Consider the following 27,125-nt stretch of genomic DNA (forward strand, 5'->3'; position numbering starts at 1 on the left):
TTATGATCTCAGTTTACTCCTTCTTTATGCCCCTTCTGGTTCGGGTTGTACTACCGCACGTTCGAGTTTCTATAAAGAAGAAGTCATTTACCTGCTTCGTAAATCCCCGACAAAGATAATTTTAGGTGGGGACTTCAATTGTGTTCTACGGCCGGTAGATCAGTCTCCTAATTTTAATTTCAGTAAAGAACTCGACGACCTTGTGCGCTCCTTGCACCTGCGTGACGTGTGGGTTTCTCGCTATCCTACACTTGTGCGACATACCTACTTTACTCCCACGTCTAGCAGTCGCCTCGATCGTTTTTACCTTTCCGATTCCTTGTGTGGGCAACTTCTGGCTGTTGATGTGATACCAGCCTGTTTTACTGATCATTGCGCTGTAGCCGTTACGTTTAATTACGAGCGACAACCGGTAAAATTGTTTCGTCCTCCTTGGATGCTCAATATCGCGTATTTGCAAGATACCTCCCTTGGTATCGTCCTGGAGGACATTTGGACTCGTTGTTCTCTTACTATGGACCGGTACCCGTCTATCGTGGCATGGTGGACACTGTATGCAAAACCACACATCCGTAGGGCTCTCATGCGTTTTGGGGCTGCGAAGGTGGCAGAAGATCGACGAACGCAAGAATTTTACTATTCTGTCTTACGTCAACTGTACGATAGTGCTACGCATGCTCCCCTACGGGTTACTGATATACAGCGCATCAAAGCCAAATTGCTGCAGCTCAAACGCATTCAAATGGAGGGCCTGCGGACGAGGTCTCAACTACGTTCCCTTCTACAAGAGGAACTGACGTCACTCTACCATCTAGTCCGTTTACGGTCGCGCCGGAAACGTGGGTGCCTTGCCTCCCTCACAACCGCTGACGGCCGCGTGTTCACCTCTCACCGTGACATTTCTGACTTCGTTTACACCTATTTTACTGATCTGTACGATACTCATGTCCCGGCGGAAACCTCTCTTGACGACTTTACCTCCTTGCTGCCTCGCGTCGTCACTCCTCAATTAAACGACGCCTTTCTGCGTCCCTTTCAGAAGGATGACATATATGATGTTGTTGCAGGATCGCAGTCCCGCAAGTCGCCTGGATTAGATGGTATTCCTAAGGAGTTCTATGTTCAATTTTGGCCGCTCATTGGTGACACCTTAACGTCAATGGTAAATGAAGAGATGCGGGGAGTCTCACTTCCTGCTCCTTTTCAGGAAGGCAGAATGGTCCTCCTCCCGAAATCCACAGGTCGACCTGCAATTGATTCCCTCCGTCCTATTACTCTCCTTAACTTTGATTATAAACTTGTCGCTCGAGCAATTAATATCCGTCTCTCTAAGCTGCTCGATACCATTATTGCCGCCCACCAAAACTGTGTGCCTGGACGCACGATACTGACTTCCGTTCTCGAATGTCGCGATGTAATCTCGGTGGCGGCTGCCGCTAATATCCCAGGGGCTTTGCTTTTTCTTGATTTCCAAAAAGCGTTCGATCGCGTCAGCCATGATATTTTATCGGGAGTGCTCACCGCTGTCGGCTTTAATAATGATGCTCGACAAGTCTTAACTAATCTTTTTACCGGTATCAGTGTCTCGGTGATTGTGAACGTTCACCCTACCCCCCGGATATCGATCAGACGGGGGTTACCCCAGGGAAGCCCCTTATCCATGTCACTTTTTGTTCTATCCTTAGAGTCCTTACTTCGCCATCTCACCATGCAATTACGTGGCTGGAATATATTGGGGGAAATTTTTGCAGTCCGTGCATACGCTGATAACGTCATGGTTTTAGTACGACATGCCGAGGACATACCGCGGCTTAAGGATACCTTGGATTCATTTTGAGGTCTTGCTGGTGCTCGCATTAATTATCGCAAATGCACGTTCCTGCCGTTGAGAGGCTTTGATCATGTCGTCATTCCTTGGGCGACGGTTGTCGACCGCCATAAGACCTTGGGGATCATAGTGGATCGTAATCCGATCAAAATGGCGGCACTAAATTGGCGTGAGGTTACGAGTCGTGTTCACGGGGCGATCCTTGAACATGACCGCCGTTCCCTTAGCCTCCTTCACAAGGCACGGGTTTTAGAGACCTATGTCTTCAGTAAAATATACTACGTTGCGCAGGTCTTCCCGCTTCCCGCGATGATGGCCCGCAGGCTGAAACAGCTGTCTAGTCGATTTCTGTGGCGCCGCCATGTCTTCCGTGTCCGGTATGAAGTTGTGGCCAGGCCTCGGAAGCTTGGAGGATTGGGTCTTTCAGATATCAAAGTGAAGACGTCCATCTTATTTGCCCGCCGCAATGTTTTAACCTGTACGCGGGCTCCGCATTCAGTCACCTCTCGTTTACTTTCCTGCCTCCGGCCGGCCAGTCTGACCCCTCCTGTTGATGTTGGACGGATTAATCCTAAATTGCGGCACATTCGTGAATACTTTGTACTTGTCGGTATTCTGGGTGCTGATATACTTTCTATGACGCATATTACTACCAACATGCTACAAATCCGTTGGGGTACAGCATGTTTCCCTTCTTCTGTTGAACTTGCTTCCCCGTCAACGTCATGGAAAACGGTCTGGTCTCATCTTAGTCTTCCCATTTTGCCGATGGAGATTGTTTCAACGTGGTATAAGGTCATTTACCGTCTGATACCTACTGGTGATCGTCTTTTTCGTATTGGCCTTCGTCCGACTGATCAGTGTGAGGAATGTCATCAAACTGAGACCTTACTTCACAGGCTAGTTGCTTGCGGACGGGATCATTGGCTCTGGGTCCGCCGTCAATTAGCTTTTCTTACTAGAGGGCCTGAAACCGCATTCCCAGACGACATCCTCTTACATCCCGACATCTCTTATTTTCCTCAGACGAAAACGAACACTATTGTCTGGCTCTTGGGTTGCTATGTCCACTACGTCATTGAAGGCGGTAATGACCCAGATCCCCGCGTTTTTCACCATTATTTGTCAACTGCGCATTGGAAATGGCAGCGGTTACCACAATACCGAACGCTTTTTGCGAATATGCTTTTTCTTGTGTTTAACCGTCAAGGTGTTGGTTAAGTTCCCCTGTGATTCCTGTTTCTTCCCTGAGCTTGAGTCCCCTCCATTGTTGTATTTTTTCGTAATTTTTTTTTTCTCTTTTGCATGTATATATATACACCCAAAATTCATACGGGTGGGATAACGGGTTGGTCTTCCCCTTCAGAAGTAATGTTTTATTTGTGTTTCAACTAATTTGTTGATTTTCTTTTTGCAGCTAATATTAAATGATGATTTGACTATGGTTGTCTGAATTCTCGTGAAATATACCAAGTCAATCTGATAATAATAAAAAAAAAGTGCAAGGTTCAGTGTTCAAACCTTGTTTGATGCTTAATATTTTCTTTATTTAAAAACAATATCGAAGTGTCTTAAGTCACGAATTTTATTCGTTTGAGTGTAATTTTATGAAATTTCTAGTGCTTTGTCTCTTCATTATAATCATAATAAGTTTTCGGTTTTTCTAATTTTGTCCTCCAATATTTCTTTTCACAGCAATTAAAAACAATGAAAAGGCACACATACAATATTCATGTTATCTGTTTTGTTTGTATATCTTCTCTTCCGCAGTCACTGATTCTATTCATATTGAGATATATTCTTTCACGACAGTATTAAAAGTATTATTTAGAGCAGAATTTTGGCTTATACATTGCTTCACTGCTTTGGCATCATAATAGTCAATGTTTTCATCGACCAATATTTTGGCAAGTATTTGCTGTCTGTTGTGACAAACACAAATTGTTTGCGCAGTGGGCCTCACTGACAATATATTTTAGTTTCTATGTTTTATTACTTCCACAATTCAGTTTTGTGTACTTCGCCAACTTTGTTTTAAGCAGAACATTTTAGAAAAAAGCTAAATGACACTGGTATAAATAAAAGTTTTATTACAGTCACGAAAGACGAAATATTTCTCAATATTACATACGACACCTATCTGGTACTTAAATTAAATGAGATATTGTTATACAGTAAATTTTATATGAAATTTAGGTATCTTCTCCACATTTCATTCTCAACATTGTGGCAACTAAAATCGACTATACGGAAAGTATACGCTATGGACTTTTACCTCTGCAAACTCATCAAAATTTTGTGCAATGGTTTGCTACATTTAATGCTGCACAATACCTGCATTGAACATCAAAACAAAATTAAGTCATTTATGGAGGGAAGGTATCAATCAAGAGGATGTGTAAAAATCAAATTTTTGGGCCAAATAGCTTTTGTGAAATCGAATGAAAAAGCGTGCCAAAGCAGTCGGAACACCATGTGTCTGCATAGGCGAACAGTGCAGTGATGACAAAATCATGCACAGAGCGGAATGCAGGGAGCACATCTCTGTAACAACAAAAGGGTTAATGCGGCTGTGGTGCCTTTACTTCATAAACTGTGCACTCACCCCTAAACATAAGTTTGTGAACTATACTGTACTATGGCGATGCTTCTCTTGGCGCATGCGTCGTTTGCAACTAACAACGCAGCAATCTCCCGCGTCTGGGTGGGCATGCACGAGCCGCCAAGATAAAAGAATTGAACTGTAATAATTATGGATTAACTGCCTGCTGTGCCAACTGTCCTCACATGTTGTGTTTGTTGCCACCCCTAGTCTTGCAGCCACTGAAGGTGGAACTATGAGCCATATATATCATGTGACCACCACTCTCTGAGTTCATCTTCATGATGCTGGAGTGGTGGGGTATTAGGTATCTATCCCCATTAACTGATCTCTAAGAATGATAGCAACTGGGGTGGAACTAGGACCGATGGTTCAGGAGGCAGCGGAGGTGCACATCCCTGCCAACATATCTGTGACATTTGGTGGTGAGTGCAGGGCCTCAGGGACTTGTCTATCCAGAAGAAATGGAACTACCATAATCGTGGATATCAGTTTGAGAGCCACAGCCACCCCCAGCCTACCCAACTGTGGTGGTCTCAGCATGTTGGGACTGCAGCAAGAGTGGACATTATACTTATTCCTTGTCAGGGCTGAGGTGAAAAGTTCTGACAGTAAGCGTATGGAATTTTGGCTGGCAGCATTCTGGAACTGTGCAAGTTGGGAAGAATACATGGCTGTGATGGCAATCTCTGGTAGTAAGTCGGCCCCTGACAAGGTTGTTATCAGAGGTGTAACATCATTAGCTGCCATAGTCTGAGCTCACTACAATGCCACAAGAGATGCTCTTGTACAGTTACTACTTTAAACTTTTTTGGTCCCCCAGTTATACATGATGACCTCAAGTTTACTTCTGTGTGTGGCGATATTTGACAGCCTTAGCGGTGGTATAGGCAGAGGTGTGAGGACTGGGTTTGCTGGTGCAGACACAGGAGACTGAAAGGCAAAGGTGCCAAGCTCGAGTCCTGGTCAGACACAAAGTTGCAATCTGCCAGGAAGTCTTATATCAGTGCACACTTCGCTGCAGATTGAAAAATTCATTCTGGAAACATTGGAAACATCCCTGAGCCTGTGGGTGAGCCACATCTCATTATTCTTTCTTCCAGAGTACTAGCCCCTCAAGTTTCACAGGAGAACTTCTGTTAAGTTTGGAAGGTAGGAACTTAGGTATGGGTAGAAGTAAAGACATGAGGACAGGGCATGAGTCATTCTTGAGTAGCTCAGTTCTACAACTGCCCACAAAGGCAAAGGTCCTGGGTTCGAGTTCCAGCCCAGCAGACAGTTTTAATCTGCTAGGAAGTCTCACGTCAGCACACACACTGCAGGACAATAAAAAAAATTCATTCTGGATATGTTAATATTCTCAGGGAAACTTTTCAACTCATCTTTTTTAAATGTATATTTTTAATATCATAACTGTTAACATACTTTTTGCAAAATTTTACAATTTTTAACTGATGAACATTAATTGTGAATATAACTAAAAAGGTATTTAATCAGCTGAATAGTTACAAATAGCTAAATTGTGGATACAATAATAATTTCTGATGGGGAGACATACTATTTGATAAGAACAAATAATTCAAATGTTGATAACTACTTGACAGAAAAGTATAATGTAAAAGTAAAAAGAAAATTTTAGTGGCCAAATTAATGTGAAATACAAGTGGAATGCAATTTTTAAAAACTGATAATAATAATAATAATATTTGTACAATAATTACATACTACTGTCATTAGCAGCTCCTTTGCTCCTAATGAGCAGATCGGTATTTCATGATATCTGTTTCCATCTTTGCCTACTGAAGTTCCAAGCAATCCCTTTCTTACTGGTAAAATTTCTTCCTCACTTTTATTAAGAGATAATGCATTGTGCTGAAGTCTTCTCTACTAAGCAGACAGATGAAAAAGCTAAAATGAGCAACTTATTGTGTGCCAAACAAGCATTCTCCACTTTCAACAGAGACAATCATCTATATACTACTGAAAAAGTGATAGGGTTTGCAGAAGTGTTTCAAGTAAATCGTCTTTTGCAACCTTTGTTAAAATTCTCCTACATGTAATGAAAATGGATTGAGCATTCAGTGGTATTACAACAGTACATAGATCAGGAAATCTAGTAACCATATCCTTTTAGACTTGTTTGGAGTGTGAGCAAAAAGCATGTAAATCAGCATTTGAAAGTTGGTCTCCTACTTTGTAAGCAACTTTTTGAATACTCAGAGAGTTACCGGTTCATGCTGACTCAAAATACAGGTGTGAGAGTATAAAGTGATATTGCATTATTATGTCTTTAACCTTTATCATTTTGTTTCTCTATGGCTTAGTGTTAATCCTGTTGAATGTGTCAAACTTATCAGTAAGCTAGATAATGCCAAGATGTTACAGATGCAATGCATTACCAATTCTCAGGTCAATCGACTGAATAAATTCAACCAGTGTATCAAAATTAACAGAAATATTATAAACATTTTACTATTGATAGCTACCTCTGCTCTTTGGGTATGCAAAAACATTACAATTCTTTGTCATTTTCCTGACAGAACTTTTCATCTTACTAACAGCATTAATGAAATAGCACAAATATTCATGAAGTCTCTTACTTGAATTTTTAGCAAAAAGTTGCTGCCTATGGATGAGGTAGTGGATTTACATTAATCAGGTATAGGATTTTTACTGACCAACCTTCTGCATCTATATCTACATCTACATACACACTCCACAAGCCACTTCCTTTCCTGTTCCACTCACAGGTAGAGCAAGTGAAAAATAACTGACTATATCATGATACCTTGGGTGCAGCTCCATCCGCTGCATGTATAAGTTCATCTACTAAGCAAATGTTTCTTTTTCTGAAAAATAACTTCTACTTCCTGGTATTTAGAATACTTTTCATGCTGGTAGTCAAATTTCTAGCAAACAATAATTCTTTTATTACCTAGTCATTCCATTTACTGAATCAAATCTATCTAAATCTACATACATAACAATGTATGGTGTATGGCCCTTGAACACTTATACCACTACCAATTATTTCCTCTCATGTTCCACTCACAAATGGAGCAGCAATTCTTCATTATCTGCAACAGTTGATTAACAACATCCATCACAGATTCTGTGTTCAAGACAGTGAAAAAATTTTCATTCACATCAAAAGCTATCACATTGATTCCTCAAGAATCTGCATCAGTACCAAAGGGCACACGATGCAAGTCCCAGCATTGTACTGACAGATTGTTTAACTGTTGGTAATAACAGGGCTCTCTGTTAGTACATAATATCCCATTTCTTGATATTAATAAAATTAAATGGAAGGAAAAAGGTAAGAAGAATCTGAGAGGAGGAGGAAAACTGTACTGGAGTAGGAATAACAGGTTCGGAAAAAATGGTGTGGCAGTAATGGTGAATAAGAATGTACAAAGCTGTATTGAAAGTGTGAGATATATATCAGACTGGATCATAATCTTAAGCCTGAGATTCCAAAAAGAAACACTAAAAGTTATCCAGATTTATGCACCTCAAGTGGGATGTAGTGAAGAAGAGAAGATGGATTTTGAAAATGAGTTAAAGAACCATTTATAGAGTGCTAATATCATGATGGAAGATTTTAATGCACAGGTAGGCAAAGACAGGAAGGAATCTGAGCAAGTATTGGGATGTTTTGTATTGTGGTTGGCAGGAGGGCCAACCGTGTTCCTAAAGGAGGCCGCAATGCACGAATTGAGAAAAATGGACGTAGCTGGTGGAATACTTAACTTTAATCCATTAATGGAGAACATCGCTCTTTATGGTACATGATTCACAATATCAATAGTACAGATACTGGCACCTTGCTAGGTTGTAGCAAATAACGTAGCTGAAGGCTATGCTAACTATCGTCTCGGCAAATGAGAGCGTAGAAGTCAGTGAACCATCGCTAGCAAACTCGGCTGTACAACTGGGGCGAGTGCTAGGAAGTCTCTCTAGAACTGCCGTGTGGCGGCGCTCGGTCTACAATCATTGATAGTGGCGACACGCGGGTCCGACATATACTACTGGACCGCAGCCGATTTAAAGGCTACCACCTAGCAAGTGTGGTGTCTGGCGGTGACACCACATTCCTCCCCCGCAAATCGGCATACGGTCGTGGCATAAGGCTTCCGCCCGCCATGGGGAGGACCGCATATTGATGTATGCGACGAGGTGGGGAGCCTAACAACAGGCGAGGCTGTGCCACCCGCACCCTGCCATTCGGACCGTGGGGAGCTAGGAAACGCCTGAAAACCTGCTCCAGGGTACACGCCAACATGTGGTGTATGCGCCCGTAGAGAGACAGGATGGGCCGAAGTGTCGACCTCCATCGGGCCGGGGCACTCGACGGGCGAAGACGACATATGGTCCGGAGTGGGCAAAAGTTCCATGTCGGAGGACAGCTGGTCACGGGAAGCGATTGGTGGTGCGTGACCCAGGGAGGCGCCCGACGGCTGCAGCAGGGTGTCTACTGCGGGCGTCGCCGGCGGGAGAACAGGCGGCGGCGGCGGTGGCGAAGGCGGCGGCGGCGGCGGCGGCGGCGGCGGCGATGGTGGCGGCGGTGAGTCGCGATGGGGCAAAATGGAAGGCAGCGTTGATAACACTTAGGGCTGAGGTGAGCCAGTAAATGGGTCCCCGGGGCGCTGACCGGACGGCACCTCACCAGAGGCCCCCAAAACCGGATACATAGTGCGTCCGAGGCAGCGATGAATGTGCCCTTCAAGCCAACACCATGAATCTCGATAGTGGCGATAGTAGACTACGTCGCCTGGAGCAAAAGCAGGTGTCTGCCGCTGCACAGGAACCTGATGTGGCGGATGTAGCAAAGACATCAAGGTTCGATGAGGGCGACCGTGGAGCAACTCAGCCGGTGAGCGACCATCTCGGGGCTGAGAGCGATACGAGGACAAAAGGAGCAATAACACGTCCTCCCGAGAAAGGGACTCTTTCAACTTCAACATCTATGACTTGAAAGTCCTGACCAATCATTCAGCGGCACCGTTTGACTGTGGCGAAAACGGCGCGGACATCAGATGTTGAATACCATTGGCCTTGTAGAATGACTGAAATTCTGCGGACATGAATTGTGGGCCATTGTTGGAAACAATAGTCTGTGGAAGACCTTCAATGCAAAAGATAGCGGATAATGCTTGGATGGTTGCAGATGACGTCGTGGAAGACATCTGGACAACAAAAGGAAAATTACTGAATGAATCTACCACAAACAACCATCGAGCATTCCAGAATGGACCAGCAAAATCAATGTGTAAGCGTTGCCAAGGGGAAGTGGCTTTTGTCCATGCAAACAATTTCCGTGGTGGTGTTGATTGTTGTTCGGCACGCACCATACAAGAAGAGCACATATTCGTAATCGCGGCATCGATTCCGAACCAAGTACAGTGCTGACGAGCAAGTTGTTTCATTCTCACTATACCCCAATGTCCTTGGTGAAGATGCTGTAAGACAGAGGACTGTAACGGACGTGGTACCACGACCTTGGACTGATCATTATCAGAACGCAACAGCAAAATACCACGTCGTACAAAAAGTCCTTGTGAGCAAAAAATCGGCGAACCAACGAGTCCCCAATCCGTACTTTGACAAGGGCCATTGCATAGCAACAAAACGCAGAACGGGAGCAAGGACAGACTCGGCAGCTGTGGCTGCAGATACACGACGAAAATCAATCGGAAACGATTCGACCACGTCATCGGTTTCCGCATCAATGAACATCCAAGCAAGTTCGGAGGAATCGAATGCCCTATCCTCAGCAACAGGCAAGCGGGACAACGCATCGGCGTTTCCGTGCTTAGCAGTGGACCGATACAAGATATCGTAGTGATACTGCGAGAGGAAAATAGACCAGCGAATGAATTTCTGCGCTGTGTGTGGAGGTACAGGCTTGGTCGTATGAAAAAGCGATGTCAAAGGTTTGTGGTCTGTGATTCTGGTAAAGTGACGACCACACAAGAAATCATGAAACTTTGTAACACCAAATACGAGAGCCAATGATTCTTTCTCGATCTGTGAATAATTTCTTTGCGCAGACGAGAGCAATTTGGACGCAAAGGCAATAGGGCGATCGTTCGATCCATCTTTGTGGGCAAGCACAGCACCGATCCTGAAATCAGATGCATCCACCATCAACAAAAGGGGCTTCCAGGGATCGAATGGCGTAAGGCAAGTATTGGAAAGCAACGCCAATTTCAACTGGCGAAAGGCGCGTTCGCATTCCGTAGTCCAGACGAACGGAACACCTTTACGGCGTAAGCGATGAAGCAGAGCTGAAATGGAAGAGGCGTGTGGTATATAACGTCAATAATAATTAATTTTTCCCAGCACACTCTGTAGCTGCTTCAAATTCTGCGGCGAAGGCAAGTCGTGTATGACACGAAGGTGCATGGGACTGGGATGTATGCCTTGGGCATTGATTACATGTCCCAGGTATGGCAAGTCCCCAGCAAAAAACACACATTTGTTCTTTCACAAGCGAAGACCATTTTGTCGCAAGACCTGAAATAATGTTCTGAGATTGGCCAAATGTTCTTCTTCCGTCTTTCCAGAGATCACAATATCGTCCAGATAATTTGCTGCAGTAGGGACTGACGCACAAACAGTTTGTAGATATTGCTGGAACAATGCAGGGACGGATGCACACCCGAAGGGCAGTCGTTTGAATCGATACAAACCAAGATGTGTGTTTACCACCAAAACGTGCTGGGATTCTTCGTCCACCAGTTCTTGCAAGTACACATCTGCTAGGTCCAACTTCGAAAAATATTTACCCGGGCACAGTTTGTCAAAAAGATCTTCCGGGTGGGGTAAAGGAAGAGTTGCAACCACTAGTTGGGGATTCACTGTTGCCTTGAAGTCCACACAAAGTCTCAACTTTCCGGAAGGTTTTGGCAAAATTACTAAGGGTGATGCCCAGAGAGAAGCCTGCACACGTTCAATTACACCTTGTGATTCCAAATCGTGTAATGTTTTTGCAACCTCATCACACAATGGGTGGGGAACATTGCGCACTCTGAAAAATTTCGGTTGCGCGTTTACTTTCAGTTCCAAATGTGCTTTATAGTTCTTAGCGCAACCGAGGCCCGGTGCAAAAATGTCTGCAAATTCTTCACATAGACGAGAAACACTGTCTGAAGGGACAGTCTGGTTCACTGATAGGACCTGATTTACTATAGACAAGTTAAACAACTGAAATAAAGTGAAACCAAACAAGTTCACTGCAGAAGAAGAACGAAGGACGTAAAATGACACAAGTTTTGTTTGTCCTTTATATGTTGCAAGAAGGCTGCACTGTCCTAACACAGGGATCTTTTGTCCTGAATAGCAAGTTAACTTAACATTTGCGGCACGCAACGGAGGTGTTCCCAGCAGTTTGTAAGTGTCTTGATTGATCAGTGAAACTGCAGCTCCGGTATCGAGCTGGAATGGTATCACTTTGCCGTTAATGTCCAAGTCCACAAAAAGTTTATTGTCCTGCCGACGACAAGAGCGACTGTCTCGTGCAACGTGAACTGACACTGGTACAGAATCACTTGCGACTTGACGGGAGTTCCGGCGATGTCGACGCACACTATTTTGGGAACGAACACCGTCACTGTTAGAGAGAGTGGCACTGGGTGAAGTTTCGCGAGCCTGAGTATTCTTGGTTCGATTCCGATTCCGGCGCGAAGCAAAGGGCCTGGATCGGTTTTGAGCTTCGGATCTGAGCTTTTTCTGGCAAACACTCTGAACATGTCCTTTTTTATTACAATAAAAGCAAATAGCTTGGCGTGACGGGCAATTCTCACGCAAATGTTTAGTAGCACACCGAGGGCATGATCTGATCACTGCATTAGCTTGTCTGCGCGGCACACGTGGCTGAGAGCCTGGCGGCAGCGGCGCGGCCGGGCGCGAGGGCTGTTTACTGCTCCGTGCAGCTCGCCCGGTGGGCCGGTTAACCTGACACACTGCTGGCGAAGTTTCAAATGATTCATGTGCAAAGTCAAGTGTGTCCTGCCGATCCAATATGTCCATCACTTGTTGAAGGGAGGGATTAACTAGTTTCAAAATCTGTTCCCTTATACGAACATCAGAAACGTTCTGTGCAATCGCATCACGTACCAAAGTATCTGAATAAGGGAGTCCACATTGACAGTCAAAAGCACAATCCCTAGTAAGGCCTTGCAAGGTTGCAACCCACTCCCGATTAGTCTGACCTGCCGTACGTTTTGTACGGAAGAAGGTATACCGTTTGGCAACTACATTGACTGATTCTTTGAAATATGCATCTAATGCAGACAAAATTTCTTCGTAGGACAGAGTTGCTACGTCACGTCGGGGAAATAATTTGACTATCACATGGTACGTGGTCACGCCAACCGACGATAATAAAAAAGGCTGTCGCTCGTTACCTTGAATTCTGTAGGCGGCGAGATGGAATCCATATTGGCGTGACCATTCCATCCAGCTTTCCAGTGCACCATCAAAAGGTCGAAAAGTGGGTGCAACAGCGTGTTGTGGCTGCGTTAGCGGTGAAGCAGCTGCTGCCACATCGTTTTGCATTGCACGTTGACCCTGGATGAGCTGTCCAAAGGCATCCAGTAAGGCCTGCATATGCTGATTCTGTAAGTGATAAAATTCGGACAGTACATCTGGAGATTGTGGAGAAGCCATTACACAAGTAAATCAGGGCAATATCGATACGAACGCGGTTTTGCCTCGTCGCTAATGTTGTGGTTGGCAGGAGAGCCAACCGTGTTCCTAAAGGAGGCCGCAATGCACGCGTTTTAGCTCACGCAGGCTGGCGTGAGGTCTGGAACATGACAAGGGAATTATAATTGAGAAAAACGGACATAGCTGGTGGAATACTTAACTTTAATCCATTAATGGAGAACGTCGCTCTTTATGGTACATGATTTACAATGTCAATAGTACGGATACTGGCGCCTTGCTAGGTCGTAGCAAATAACGTAGCTGAAGGCTATGCTAACTATCGTCTCGGCAAATGAGAGCGTAGAAGTCAGTGAACCATCGCTAGCAAAGTTGGCTGTACAACTGGGGCGAGTGCTAGGAAGTCTCTCTAGAACTGCCGTGTGGTGGCGCTCGGTCCGCAATCATTGATAGTGGCGACACGCGTGTCCAACGTATACTACCGGACTGCAGCCGATTTAAAGGCTACCACCTAGCAAGTGTGGTGTCTGGCAGTGACACCACATTTTGGATACAGAGGCAGAAATGAAGAAGGGGAAAGACTCCTGGATTTGTGCCAGAGGAATGGAATGAAAATAGCAAACAGCCAGTTTATGAAGACAGCAAGTCATGTTATCACCAGATACAGTTGGGATGGAAGAACCACAAGTGTAATTGATTATATTCTAGTAGATAGGGAATGGGGAGAGAAAGTAACAAATGTGAAGGTAATTCCAAGTGTGAGTGCAGATGGAGATCATAGATTACTGGTAGGATAATGGAAAATGAATCAGTGTGTGAAAAATAGAAAACAGAAGAAAGTGATGAGATATGGGATTGGAAACTGAAGGAAAGTGAAAGAGCTGAAAAGTACAGAGAATTAGTCACACAAAAATTTCCAAAAGAAGTTTTCTGTGATGCAAAAAAAGAATGGAGTTTATTCAAAGACACTTTAGTTGAAGCAGCACAAAAAGTATGTGGCAGAACATCTGAAAAGAAAAAAGTAAGACAGACTAGTTGGTGGGACGATACCACAATCCAAGCAGTTAGAAGAAAACATGGAGCATGTAGAAAGTGGTGGAAAACTAAAAGTGATGAGGACCATAAAAGATATATAGAAGAAAATAAGAAGTGCAAAGAAATAGTGGAAACAGCAAAGAAAAAGACATGGGAAGAGTTTTTAAAAAACTTGAGGAAGATGTGAAGATCAATAAGAAAATGTTCTATAAAACGGTGAAAAATAAATTGAAGGCTTCTGAAGTACCAGTAATTATGGAAACAGAGGATGTACTGTGATTGTAGATTCAGGGAATGTAAAAGATCTCTGGAGAGAACATCTTAATAAACTGTTAAATGCTGAGGAGCAGGTACACGAGGAAACAACAAATAATGGAAAAACTGAGAGAAGTTGGGAAACAGAATTAAGACAAATTATACGGGAAGAAATGGAAATAGCTGTGAAGATGATGAATGGGGGGGAGGGGGGGGGGGCAGCCCTAGGACCTAATGAAGTACAGTGGACATGATAAGGGCAGCAGGTCCAATGGTACTGCAGTGGCTGTATAGAGTACTATAAAGTGTGTGGAGAAATAGTACAATACCTGACAACTGGAGAAGAGGAGACATTGTTCCCATCTTCAAAAAAGGCAATAAAAGACTTTGTAAAAACTACAGAAGAATAGTCCTTATGAGTCATACAGCCAAGATTTTTGATAGAACTTAAATAAATCAAATAACTAAAAAGATAAAAAAGGAGCTGAGTGAAGAACAGCATAGGTTCAGGAGAGGAAGAAGCACAATTGACCTGATATTTTCTATCCATCAACTGATGGAAAAAAGTTGGGAGTATAACAAAAGATAATGCTTTTTATAGACATAGAAAAGGCATATGACTCAGTTAATAGGGAAAGACTCTGGGAAGAAATGGAGAAGATAGGTATAGAAGATGGATACATTAATGTAATACAGACAATGTACAGAGGACACAATTGTAGAATTAGAACACCCTTGCGGAACTCTGAATACTTTGAAGTAAGACAAGGACTTAAACAAGGAAGTATTCTATCTCCTGCACTTTTTAGTGTTGTGATGGAGGGAATGAATAGAGCTGTTAAAGATATACCAAAAGAAAAAGACAAAAAGATGATATTTGCAGATGATATGGTGATATGGGATGACAAAGAGGTAGATGTACAGTTACAACTTGATTTGTGGAAGCAAATAATGAAAAGGTATGGATTAAAAATAAATAAAGATAAGAGAGAAATAATGATATTCGGGAGAGACAAAGCGATCAATGGGAAAATTACTCTGAATGGAGAATCCATCAAAGTGGCAGACTGTTTCGCTTATTTAGGGAGTGAAATATATAGTAATGGAAGAATAACCAACAAAATTAATAGGAGGTTACAGAAGGGAGGCAATTTCTACCAAACAATAAAACACCTGAATGAGATTTTCACTCTGCAGTGGAGTGTGCGATGATATGAAACTTCCTGGTAGATTAAAACTGTGTGCCTGACCGTGACTCGAATTCGGGACCTTTGCCTTTCATGGGCAAGTGCTCTACCATCTGAGCTACTGAAGCACGACTCATGCCCGCGAAAGGCAAAGGTCTCGAGTTCGAGTCTCAGTCAGGCACACACTTTTAATCTACCAGGAAGTTTCAATAAAACACCTGATTTGGAATAATGAAGTTTCAGAAAAAGCAAAACTCCTTATGTATAAGAGTTATTACTTCCCTATTGCCACCTATGGAAGAGAAACATGGATGATGACAGAAAGAGACTGGAGCAGACTGCAAGCATGGGAAATGAAATTTCTTGGACTAGTTAAGGAAAAAACAAGAATAGACGGAGTAAGAAATGTAGATATTTGAAATAACTTTAAACAAGAAAGTATGAGAGAAGTCGAAAAAAAAGAGATTAAGATGGTATAGGCATGATTAGAGGGTACATGGGCAGAGACTCCCCAAAATTACGGAAGAACTAAAGATGGATGGAAAAAGACCTAGAGGGCGCAGAAGAACACAGTAAAAAATGGGAGTGAGAACATCTGTGAAAAGGAGAGGTGTGATGTGGCAGTAAGTGGAGGAAGAAAAGAGATGGGAGGACTGAGCCAAATGGAGAGGACTTGGCAGCACCCAGACCCGGCAGCAGCTGGAGTGGGATCCGGATATAGATAGACAGAATAAAACATTTAATAGAATGCAAGGAGCCTTCTGTCTGTGCTAAAAGTAGGTTCTTCAAGTATGTAACTTGCATAGGGTGTTGCATTTCCAAAACTTCAATTTTAAAGCTTGAAAAAAAAGAGAGATTGGCTAACCCACTTTGGTAAATGTAATTTTCCAAGGTGGTTTTATATAAAATTCTTCATTAGAAAAGTCTTTTCATAAAAGAGGCACAATGAGACTTGTCCACTTATAGGTGAGAGAATGAATCCATATTTCAAGTATTCATGTGAATGTTGCTGGCATTTCTTTCTCTCATCCAGTTTGAGAAAAATTGTTTCCAAAACACTCCGGATTACATAACTAGATGCTACAACTTTTCACAGTGCTCTGCTGAATATAGGCACAATGGACCAACACATATGCAACTTTAGCTGTTTCAATACTGACACTTTACTGCTGTTGAAGGAGTTGTTTCTGTAAAGTCAGTTCAAAAAATTTCCTTGTCAGAAGTTATACTGAGTGTCATTCTTGCACACATACACTGATTGCAATATAAGGAAACCTATTGATATTACAGCACATTGTGAAAGAAGAATTATTAATTCTTACAAAATTACACATAAAATAATTTGCACATTTATATAGCTTTCCTCAGTTCTCCTGGTCTCCTTTTTAAAGTAACTGAAATATTATTTGTACAGTGATATTGGATTCAGCTGCCATATACTGTCATATCAATGTTTAGGAAATTAAATTCTTGTACATTTTTGTCTGTTAGTAACTGAAAGAACAATCACCAAATGATATACCTGCCCACACATTCCTCCTGCCCTATCACTCCCCCCCCCCCCCCCCCCCCAACTCCTTTTGCATTATAAAACACCTCCACCATCTTTTTTCAAGTCACTGCCTTCACAAGAAATGGAAACACCCCCATGGGTGCAATAAATCCCTGGTTGGAAGTGATTCTTACTATTTAAAGAGTAGGCAAAGTACAATTATAAGTGTCTTTAAAGAATATGTCTGTCAAAATCACCTTACACAAGCCATAGAGTCATACAAAAGACTCAAACACACAATTATTCTGCATTTTCATACCACATAAATCCGTACTTTTCTTCTAATACCACAACATGCACATATCCTCCTTCAAAAAATCAAGAATTAAGAACTGTTTGTCATTTTGGCTCTTCAATAATCACAAAGAAAACTATTTATAATCTTACAGCTTCTACACTCAAAGCTACAGGTTATTTTATTTGCAACACACCTTTAATTATTTATCAGCAGGTACTGCTGTTGTATACAAACATTGTCTTACCTCTCATTAATTATGTTTAATTCTAGTGTATCCAATTTTTTAAGGACCTTGTGAAAGCCCATGTAAGCAGCAGTCATGATAGGTGTCCGCCCATCTGAATCTCTTAAGATCAGGTCCGCCTCAAATTTCACCAACAGACTGATCATTTCCACAGATCTCTGTAAAGTAATCCATATTAGGTATTATTAACACCAAACCAACTTACACTTCAAATAAATGTTGACAGTTTCTAGCCATTTTAATTACAAAAGACACTAGTGTTATAGGGCACTCCAATGGAGTGGCATCCCTACATAGTTCTTATCAATGACTGATGCTCCATACCAGTATAAGATTAATGTAATCCTCAGATATTGATGGGCTTTCTATTTTTATGCACATGTATAGCAATGGATCTGGAGACAATATGAGAGTTCCAGAGGATAAAATGAAATAACTTCTAGATCTGCAGAGCTCTTGTCCTCCTCATTCATCTTCAGGATGTCATCACTATACCTGTTGTTCATGCCTACTTCGATAAGTAGTCATAGATTTGTGAGAAACAGTTTGGTTTATTAACATAAATGATATACCTTCTAGTGTTACAGGTAATTCTAAAATATTTCTGTTTGCTGATGATGCCAGTTTGGTAGTAAAGAATGCCATGTGCAACACTGGCATTGTTTCAAATAGGGCAATTGAAAGACATAAAATCATGGCTTGTTAGAAATAAGTAAGACTCAGTTTTTACAGTTTCTAACACACAATTCAACAAAACCTGAAGTCCAAATGGGCATATGATTAGTGAGGCTGAACAATTCAAGTTTCTTTGAGTTCAGATGGATAGTAAACTGGCAAGGAAACTCCATGTTCAGGATGTTGTTCAAATACTTTATGCAACCATTTTTACTATTAGAACAGTATCTGAAGTACATGATAGTTTGATACAAAAAGTAGTCTACTTTGCTTATTTTCATTCGCTCATGATGTATGGTATTATATTTTGGGGTAACTCTTCCCATTCTCATATGGTATTTTCGGCTCGGAAATGGCCAGTCCGAATAATAAGTGGTGTAAGTTTGCAAACATCTTGTCAAACCCTGTTCATTAGTCAAAGTATGCTGACATTGGCCTCTCAATACACATATTCTTTAATTCTGGTTCTTGTCAACAATATCAGCTTATTCCCAAGAATTAGTAGTTTCACCCACTTAATACTGAGCAGAAATCCAATCTGCATTTGAATCCCCCTCCTTGACTCTTATGCAAAAAGGCATGAAGTAGTTTGCTGCACCCACTTTCAATAAGCTACCACTAGAATTCAAAGATCTAAGCAGTAATCCACATGCTTTTAAATCCAAACTGAAGGATTTCCTCATGGGTCACTCCTATTCTGTTGAGGGGTTCATTGAAAATTAAGCTAATGTGTGTGTTACATTGTTGACTGCCTTTATATAAACTTATGGCTTGTCATCTTTTTAGGATTCATAAACATTTTATTTTATCTATTATTATGTTTCTTTTTTAATTTCATGTACTGACCAGTTCCATTTAGATTTGCTCCTCAATCTGATCTCATGGAAGTAGACGTATAAAATAAAACGAAATAAAATAAAATAAATAATAATAATAAAACTGCACTTTAATACAGCAGACCTTCCTAATGTAAAGAATCTCAAAAACCTGTGTAATATTCAGCTGAAATTAATTACTATACACTATAGTTAATGTTGATCCCATAAAAGTTTCTGCTTGAAATATTCTTTGGTGTGGTGTATACCACTGAGGTCACTCTGCCACACCCATGCTAATGTCAGAGCATTACTCTCTGTGCCCAGAACACCACTCAAAACTCATCAAATACGTCAAACATACATTACAGAATACAAACAGAAATGTCACCTAGCACATGTTTCATAAATAAATAACAGATCTGCAAAACTGAAATATTGTTTAATGTTAACCAGTGTTGTTTCACTATGACAATATAACATTCACTCATTCATATTCAACACACAGCATAGAAATCTTAAATCAAAAAAGAAGTTCATCAGGATCTCCCACACTAATACTTTAACATTTCTGCACTGTCTCACATACCATCCCTACGAGTGAATAAACGTAACTGCTATTCACTAAGGAATCATGTACATGAAACTAGACAAAACTTTATTTATTGCATTACTTTGTTTTCCTTCTCTTGTGCAACACTGGCATTGTTTCAGATAGGGCAACTGAAAGACCTAATATCATGGCTTGTTAGAAATAAACTGATGCTAAATCACAGTAAGACTCAGTTTTTACAGCATCTTTACTTTTGCATCTTTACTTTTGCTGTAGTAGTTAATAACATAAAACTGACAAGTTGCCAAATTTATTTAGTTATTTTAACGTGAGATAATTAAATATCTCCAAAATAATGCATCATATGAAAAAAATGTTTTAGGTGAAAAGTTAATATTAGTTAAGAGGTCATCTGTCTGTGCCACAACTGGTCACCTCCTAACCGCCCCTCCTAAATTGGTGGTGTCAACTTTGTATTTTCAAACGCGAATTCCCCCTGATTTTTTTTTATTGTATATTCAGGTTCTATGCCAAAAAATATGTACAGTTTACTCAAATCATTGTTTCTAACCTGTGATAGATGGTGCCATAATCAACAAATATCTAGAGTGCTTGTTTCTGAAGTTACAGCTTTAATTGCTGTGGACAAGTTAACTTGTCATGCTCTTTCACTCCTCAGGTGCTGTGGACGTGTGTAAATGCAGCCCCTGGGTTTTCCTGGAGCACTATTGATGTGTTTATGTGTCATGCTCCATTGACCTCTCATTGCTGTAGCCTAGTTACTTCCATATACAAATATTTTGAGTATTTATCACACAACATTATGTGCCTCTTTCCATGCCACAACATTATGTGCCTCTTTCCATGCTATCATTTCTAAAAAAAAAAACTCGTTGTAATATCTGGAACCATTTATGAAGTATGACTTCATGATTAAGGGACAAAAAAGATCTTCTTCACAAACACACACAGTTTGAGTATATATATATATATATATATATATATATATATATATATATATATATATATAAAGAAACTCCCACATGGGAAAAATATATTAAAAACCAAAGATTCCAAGACTTACCAAGTGGGAAAGCGCCGGCAGACAGGCACATGAACAAAACACACAAACACACACACAGAATTACGAGCTTTCGCAACTGGCAGTTGCTTCGTCAGGAAAGAGGGAAGGAGAGGGAAAAATGAAAGGATGTGGGTTTTAAGGGAGAGGGTAAGGAGTCATTCCAATCCCGGGAGCAGAACGACTTCCCTTAGGGGAAAAAAAGGACAGGTGTACACTCGCGTATACACACACACACACACACACACACACACACACACACACACACACACACATATCCATCCGCACATACACAGACACAAGCAGACATATTTAAAGGCAAAGAGTAAGGGCAGAGATGTCAGTCGAGGCGGAAGTACAGAGGCAAAGAAGTTGTTGAAAGACAGGTGAGGTATGAGCGGCGGAAACTTGAAATTAGCGGAGGTTGAGGCCTGGTGGGTATCGAGAAGAGAGGATATACTGAAGGGCGAGTTCCCATCTCCGGAGTTTGGATAGGTTGGTGTTGGTGGGAAGTATCCAGATAACTCGGACGGTGTAACACTGTGCCAAGATGTGCTGGCCATGCATCAAGGCATGTTTAGCCACAGGGTGATCCTCATTACCAACAAACACTGTCTGCCTGTGTCCATTCATGCGAATGGACAGTTTGTTGCTGGTCATTCCCACATAGAAAGCGTCACAGTGCAGGCAGGTCAGTTGGTAAATCACGTGGGTGCTTTCACACGTGGCTCTCCCTTTGATCGTGTACACCTTCCGGGTTACAGGACTGGAGTAGGTGGTGGTGCGAGGGTGCATAGGACAGGTTTTACACCGGGGGCAGTTGCAAGGGTAGGAGCCAGAGGGTAGGGAAGGTGATTTGGGGATTTCATAGGGATGAACCAAGAGGTTACGAAGGTTAGGTGGACGGCGGAAAGACACTCTTGGTGGAGTGGGGAGGATTTCATGAAGGATGGATCTCATTTCGGGGCAGGATTTTAGGAAGTCATATCCCTGCTGGAGAGCCACATTCAAGGTCTGATCCAGTCCCGGGAAGTATTCTGTCACAAGTGGGGCACTTTTGGGGTTCTTCTGTGAGAGGTTCTGGGTTTGAGGGGATGAGGAGGTGGCTCTGGTTATCTGCTTCTGTACCAGGTTGGGAGGGTAGTTGCGGGATGCGAAAGCTGTTTTCAGGTTGTTGGTGTAATGGTCGAGGGATTCAGGACTGGAGCAGATTCGTTTGCCACGAAGGCCTAGGCTGTAGGGAAGGGACCGTTTGATATGGAATGAGTGGCAGCTGTCATAATGGAGGTACTGTTGCTTGTTGGTGGGTTTGATGTGGACGGATGTGTGCAGCTGGCCATTGGACAGATGGAGGTCAACGTCTAGGAAAGTGGCATGGGATTTGGAGTAGGACCAGGTGAATCTGATGGAACCAAAGGAGTTGAGGTTGGAGAGGAAATTCTGTAGTTGTTCTTCACTGTGAGTCCAGATCATGAAGATGTCATCAATAAATCTGTACCAAACTTTGGGTTGGCAGGCTTGGGTAACCAAGAAGGCTTCCTCTAAGCGACCCATAAATAGGTTGGCATACGAGGGGGCCATCCTGGTACCCATGGCTTTAATTGTTGGTATGTCTGGCCTTCAAAAGTGAAGAAGTTGTGGGTCAGTTGCCGCCGCTCATACCTCACCTGTCTTTCAACAACTTCTTTGCCTCTGTACTTCCGCCTCGACTGACATCTCTGCCCTTACTCTTTGCCTTTAAATATGTCTGCTTGTGTCTGTGCATGTGCGGATGGATATGTGTGTGTGTGTGTGTGTGTGTGTGTGTGTGTGTGTGTGTGTGTGTGTGCGAGTGTACACCTGTCCTTTTTTTCCCCTAAGGGAAGTCTTTCCGCTCCCGGGATTGGAATGACTCCTTACCCTCTCCCTTAAAACCTACATCCTTTCGTCTTTCCCTCTCCTTCCTGAAGAAGCAACCATCGGTTGCGAAAGCTAGTAATTCTGTGTGTGTGTTTGTGTGTTTTGTTCATGTGCCTGTCTGCCGGCGCTTTCCCACTTGGTAAGTCTTGGAATCTTTGTTTTTAATATATATGTGTGTTGTGTGTGTGTGTGTGTGTGTGTGTGTGTGTGTGTGTGTGTGTGTGTGTGTGTGTGTGTCTGTGTGTGTGTGTGTGTGTGTGTCTGTGTGTCTGTGTGTGTGTGTGTCTGTGTGTGTGTGTGTGTGTGTGTGTGTGTGTGTGTGTGTGTTTTCTGATTCTGAAGTAGGCCCTTTTGTCCGAAAGCTAAAAGTTCAGCAGTGTTTTTCATTGTGTCTGTCTGTAACTCAGTGACTCCTCTACATGATGAGTGGAAAACTACCCCTTTCATATTGTTGTTATTTCATTGTGGAAAGTGTAAGAGATTAATAAAATATTTGAAGAGCAAACAGAAAGAGTAGTAGCTATGAAAGGGAATTACATTCCAAGATCAACAAACAACATGATTTAATCTGTTGTAAGATAAGAGAAGGGTTTGGAGAAGTCACTGTAAACTTAACGCAGTTAAAGAAAGTTACAGAACATGAAATTACTCACAAGATTTGGAAGGGCTGACATGCTCAGGAGCAACTCTAGCAGCAGTGTAAGAGCACTCGAGTAATATAATCAAGCCAAAAGTACAAGAAAGTGTAGAATTTTTTATAAGTACAAGCCACATAACAGGAGACCCTGAAAAGGCAGAAGCAAATTCATGAAGACCTGGGAAGAACTGGTGAATAAGCACAAAGTTAGTGAAGTATCTTGCCTTCCTGTTCAGTTTTTAGAACAGTTTCAGTGGCAACATGTTATGAATTCAGCTAAGCAATTTCTAAAATTTAAGACTGAAAATGACATTCACCAAACATAATTTTTAGGGCTTTTAGGAAATCCCAAGCAAGATAATGGGTAGATTATAAGAAGGTAGATTTTGTTCTGTTATTTAGAAGAAGAGGCAACTGACTGCAGTTGTGAGATAATTTTGTGGAGAAGGTTAAAAAAGAAACATGAGTTACCAAATGTGCAGGGAAAACTAGCCCTTTAGTTATTAGAACCACATTGCCACAACCATAGCTGGGGAAGTTAGAAAAATATATAGACTATGTATACTGAAGAGCCAAGAAACTGGTACACATGCCTAATATCACATACAGCCCCCACAAGCATGCAGAAGTGCTGCAGTACGACGTGGCATGGACTCGACTAATGTCTGAAGTACTTGTAGTGCTGGAGGGAACTGACACCATGAATCCTGCAGCGCTGTCCTTAAATCCATAATAGTAGAAGAGTGTGTGTGTGTGTGTGTGTGTGTGTGTGTGTGTGTGTGTGTGTGTGTGTTGGGGCTTACGGGCGCTCAACATCGAGGTCATCAGCGCCCTGACACACATTAAAAGGAACGAATGTGGACAGACTGAAGAAAACTGAAAAACACACTCAAAGAAAGCAGGAAAAGAAGGAAAATACTACATAAGAAAGTAAAACTGAAGGAAAGGGAAAACACAGCAACAAGAATGCCACACAAAACTGTCATTGGCTGGCCACTTACATAAAATATGGTCGAGCTTGTCACACAGTGTGCAAATTAAAATCCTCTTCCTAAAATCTTTGTAAAAACATTTGACATGGCACAGAACTTTAAAAGTTTAACCACATTCGTCCGAGTGTTACCTAAAAGAGATGGCAGGTCCGCCGGCAAGTCAGCCGCAGCCCACTGGTCAGAAAATCAAACACAATCCAATAAAACATGGTGCACAGTGACCTGAACGCCACAAGCACCACAAATTGGAGCATCCTCCCGCTGGAGCAGGAAGCCATGTGTCATAGGGCTGTGGCCTATTCGAAGCCGAGTGAGGAGAACCTCGTCCCATCTATGTGGCTGAAAGGAAGTACACCACACACGGACTGTGGGCTTGACTAAACGGAGCTTATTGTCAGTCACTGCCAGCCACTCATCCTCCCACCGATGCATGACCCGTGAGCTCAACAGCGAGGTGAGTGTGTGCAGGGGGATAGCACACTGAGATACTTGTGGGGCGAGACACGCCTCCTTGGCTGCGAGATCTGCCCTTTCATTCCCAGCAATGCCGACATGCCCCAGAACCCAGAAGAAAGTTACAACCTTCCCCAGTCACGGTAGTCGGAGGAGGGCATCCTGGATGGTCTGGATGATTTTATCTGCCAGATACAAACGGTGCAATGAGTGAAGGGCACTGAGTGAATCGGAACAGACAAGAAACTTAGGAGAGGAAGAACATCTCATCTGGTCCAGAACCCGCAAGACCACAGACAATTCTGCATAAAAGACAGTAAAAGTCTGAGGCAGTCAGAACTTGAGGACACGATCTGGAAAAACAATTGAGCAACCAACGGAATCCCCTTGTTTTGACCCATCCGTAAAAACAGCTACATAGTCGCGGTGCTCAGATAAAATGGCAGGAAATGCTGCATTAAAAATGGTGGCAGGAGTGCAATCTCTCTTGTACTGCAATAAATCTAAAATCACTCCAGGCTGCTTCAGTTACCAGGGGGGCAGGCGGTTAAAACCCTAGATTTGGGGTTGAACAGACTCAACACAAAGTGACTCTAGCACACGTTGCACACGGGTCCCAAACAGCAACGTATCCCGGGGGCGGCGGGAAAAAAGGCAGTCCAGAGGTGGATGGGCAACAAGATGGTGAGCAGGCGAGCTTGGAGCTGCAAGAAACTTACAAGCCTGGCGCACCAGCAGGAGCTGCCGCCGGATGGTAAGTGGCGGTTCGCCAGCCTCAGCAAAGAGGCTGGGTATGGGACTGGTCCGATAAGCACCTATGGCCAGTTGAATCCCAGCATGGTGAACAGCGTCAAGGATCCGCAAATAAGACGGCCTCGCTGACCCATATACTGTGCACCCATAGTCCAGCCGTGAACGCACAAAAGCTCCCCAAGACCTGTGGCTGAGGCACTTGAGGATGTTCAGTGCCTTCAACGTTCTGGCTTTCAAGTCGCGTAGGTGAGGCAGCCATGACAACCTGGAGTCAAAAATTACGCCCAGAAACTGCACTGTGTCTCTAAAATGGAGGACAGTATCCCCCATAATCAAGGCAGGCAAAGTAAAAAGACGAAGAGAATGATTAAAATGAACACAAACACATTTATCGGCAGAAAACCAAAAACCCGTCTTTGCAGCCCACTCCTCTAACCGCCACACTGTTAGGTGCAATTGACAGCTTGCGGTTGCAACACTGGAGGAGGAACAGAAAACAGCAAAGTCGTCCACAAACAAGGAGCACTGTACTGGACTCCTCACTGTAGACATTATACTGTTGATGGCTATGGCAAAGAGGGTAACGCTTAAAACACTGCCCTGGGGGACACCGTTCTCTTGCTCAAAGCGATCAGACAGTGTGTTACCAACGCGGGTCCGAAAAAACCGCTGAGACAGGAAAGACCGAATGAAAATGGGGAGGCGGCCACAAAAGCCCCATTGATGCAGTTGTGCAAGAATACAGTGTCTCCAAGTAGTATCATATGCCTTACTGATATCAAAGAAGATACCAATACAGTGATGCTGACGGAGGAAAGGCTGCTGAATAGCCGCCTCTAGGAGGGTCAGGTTGTCAACCATGGACCGAAATTTTCGGAATCCACAGTGAAAGCGGCTAAGGAGCTGTCTGGTCTCTAGCAGCCAGACCAGACGGCGATTAACCATCCGTTCCAGGGTCTTTCCGACACAGCTTGTCAAGGTGATACTATGATAATTAACAGGACATGTGCCGTCCTTTCCTGGTTTGAGGAGAGGGATGAGGATTGCCTCCCTCCACGAGGTGGGAAACACTCCTGTCTGCCATATGAGATTAAAACATCCAAGGAGGATTTCCGTTGACGCCACTGGCAGATGGCGAAGCATGGAGTACCGGATGATGGGCATTGAAGTCTCCCAGGAGGAGAAATGGCAGGGGGAGTTGGTCTATAAGATCTGTGAGGGCATCTAAGGTCATTGCATCCAGAGGGGGTAAATAAAGGGAGCAAACGGTAAGCCTCCGATGTGAATGAATTTTCGCTTGTAGGTCAGTATCCATGGGGAGAGCAGAGGAGTGGTGCTCATTATTGACAAACACGGTGACTCCGCCTTTGGCCCTTCCTCCAGTCAGGTCATCTTTGCGATATGATGTATAGCCCCTGAGTACAGGAGCATCAGACGGTTTTAAATGCATTTCCTGTAAACACAAGCACAGGGGGCGTTCTCGTGCTAGGAGGTTCAGTTCCTCCACAAGTGCCCAGAATCCATTCATGTTCCACTGTATAATGGGAGCCATCTATCAGGGTGGGAGTACCTTCATTCTCACTTTCTGTCGGGGAGGAGAGCCCACAACAGATGGAGGCTCAGTTTTGGGGCGAGATGATTGCTCCAGTCTGACAT

The 27,125-nt window shown here is 42.9% G+C and overlaps 1 protein-coding gene across 1 annotated transcript in view; it reads right to left on the minus strand.

Annotated features, from left to right (window-relative positions):
• Positions 1–18,117, minus strand: part of LOC126291469 (uncharacterized) — a 42,527-nt gene extending 24,410 nt beyond the window's left edge. The window contains exons 1-2 of the mRNA XM_049984980.1: positions 18,049–18,117; positions 17,612–17,769 (exon numbers count right to left, since the gene is read on the minus strand). Coding sequence (XP_049840937.1) covers positions 17,612–17,769; positions 18,049–18,117 — 227 coding nt within the window. The remainder of the gene's footprint in view (positions 1–17,611; positions 17,770–18,048) is intronic.
• Positions 18,118–27,125: the final 9,008 nt, after the last annotated feature.

Source organism: Schistocerca gregaria, chromosome 9 (genome assembly GCF_023897955.1).
Source record: "Schistocerca gregaria isolate iqSchGreg1 chromosome 9, iqSchGreg1.2, whole genome shotgun sequence".
In the NCBI taxonomy this organism is placed as follows: Eukaryota; Metazoa; Arthropoda; class Insecta; order Orthoptera; family Acrididae; genus Schistocerca; species Schistocerca gregaria.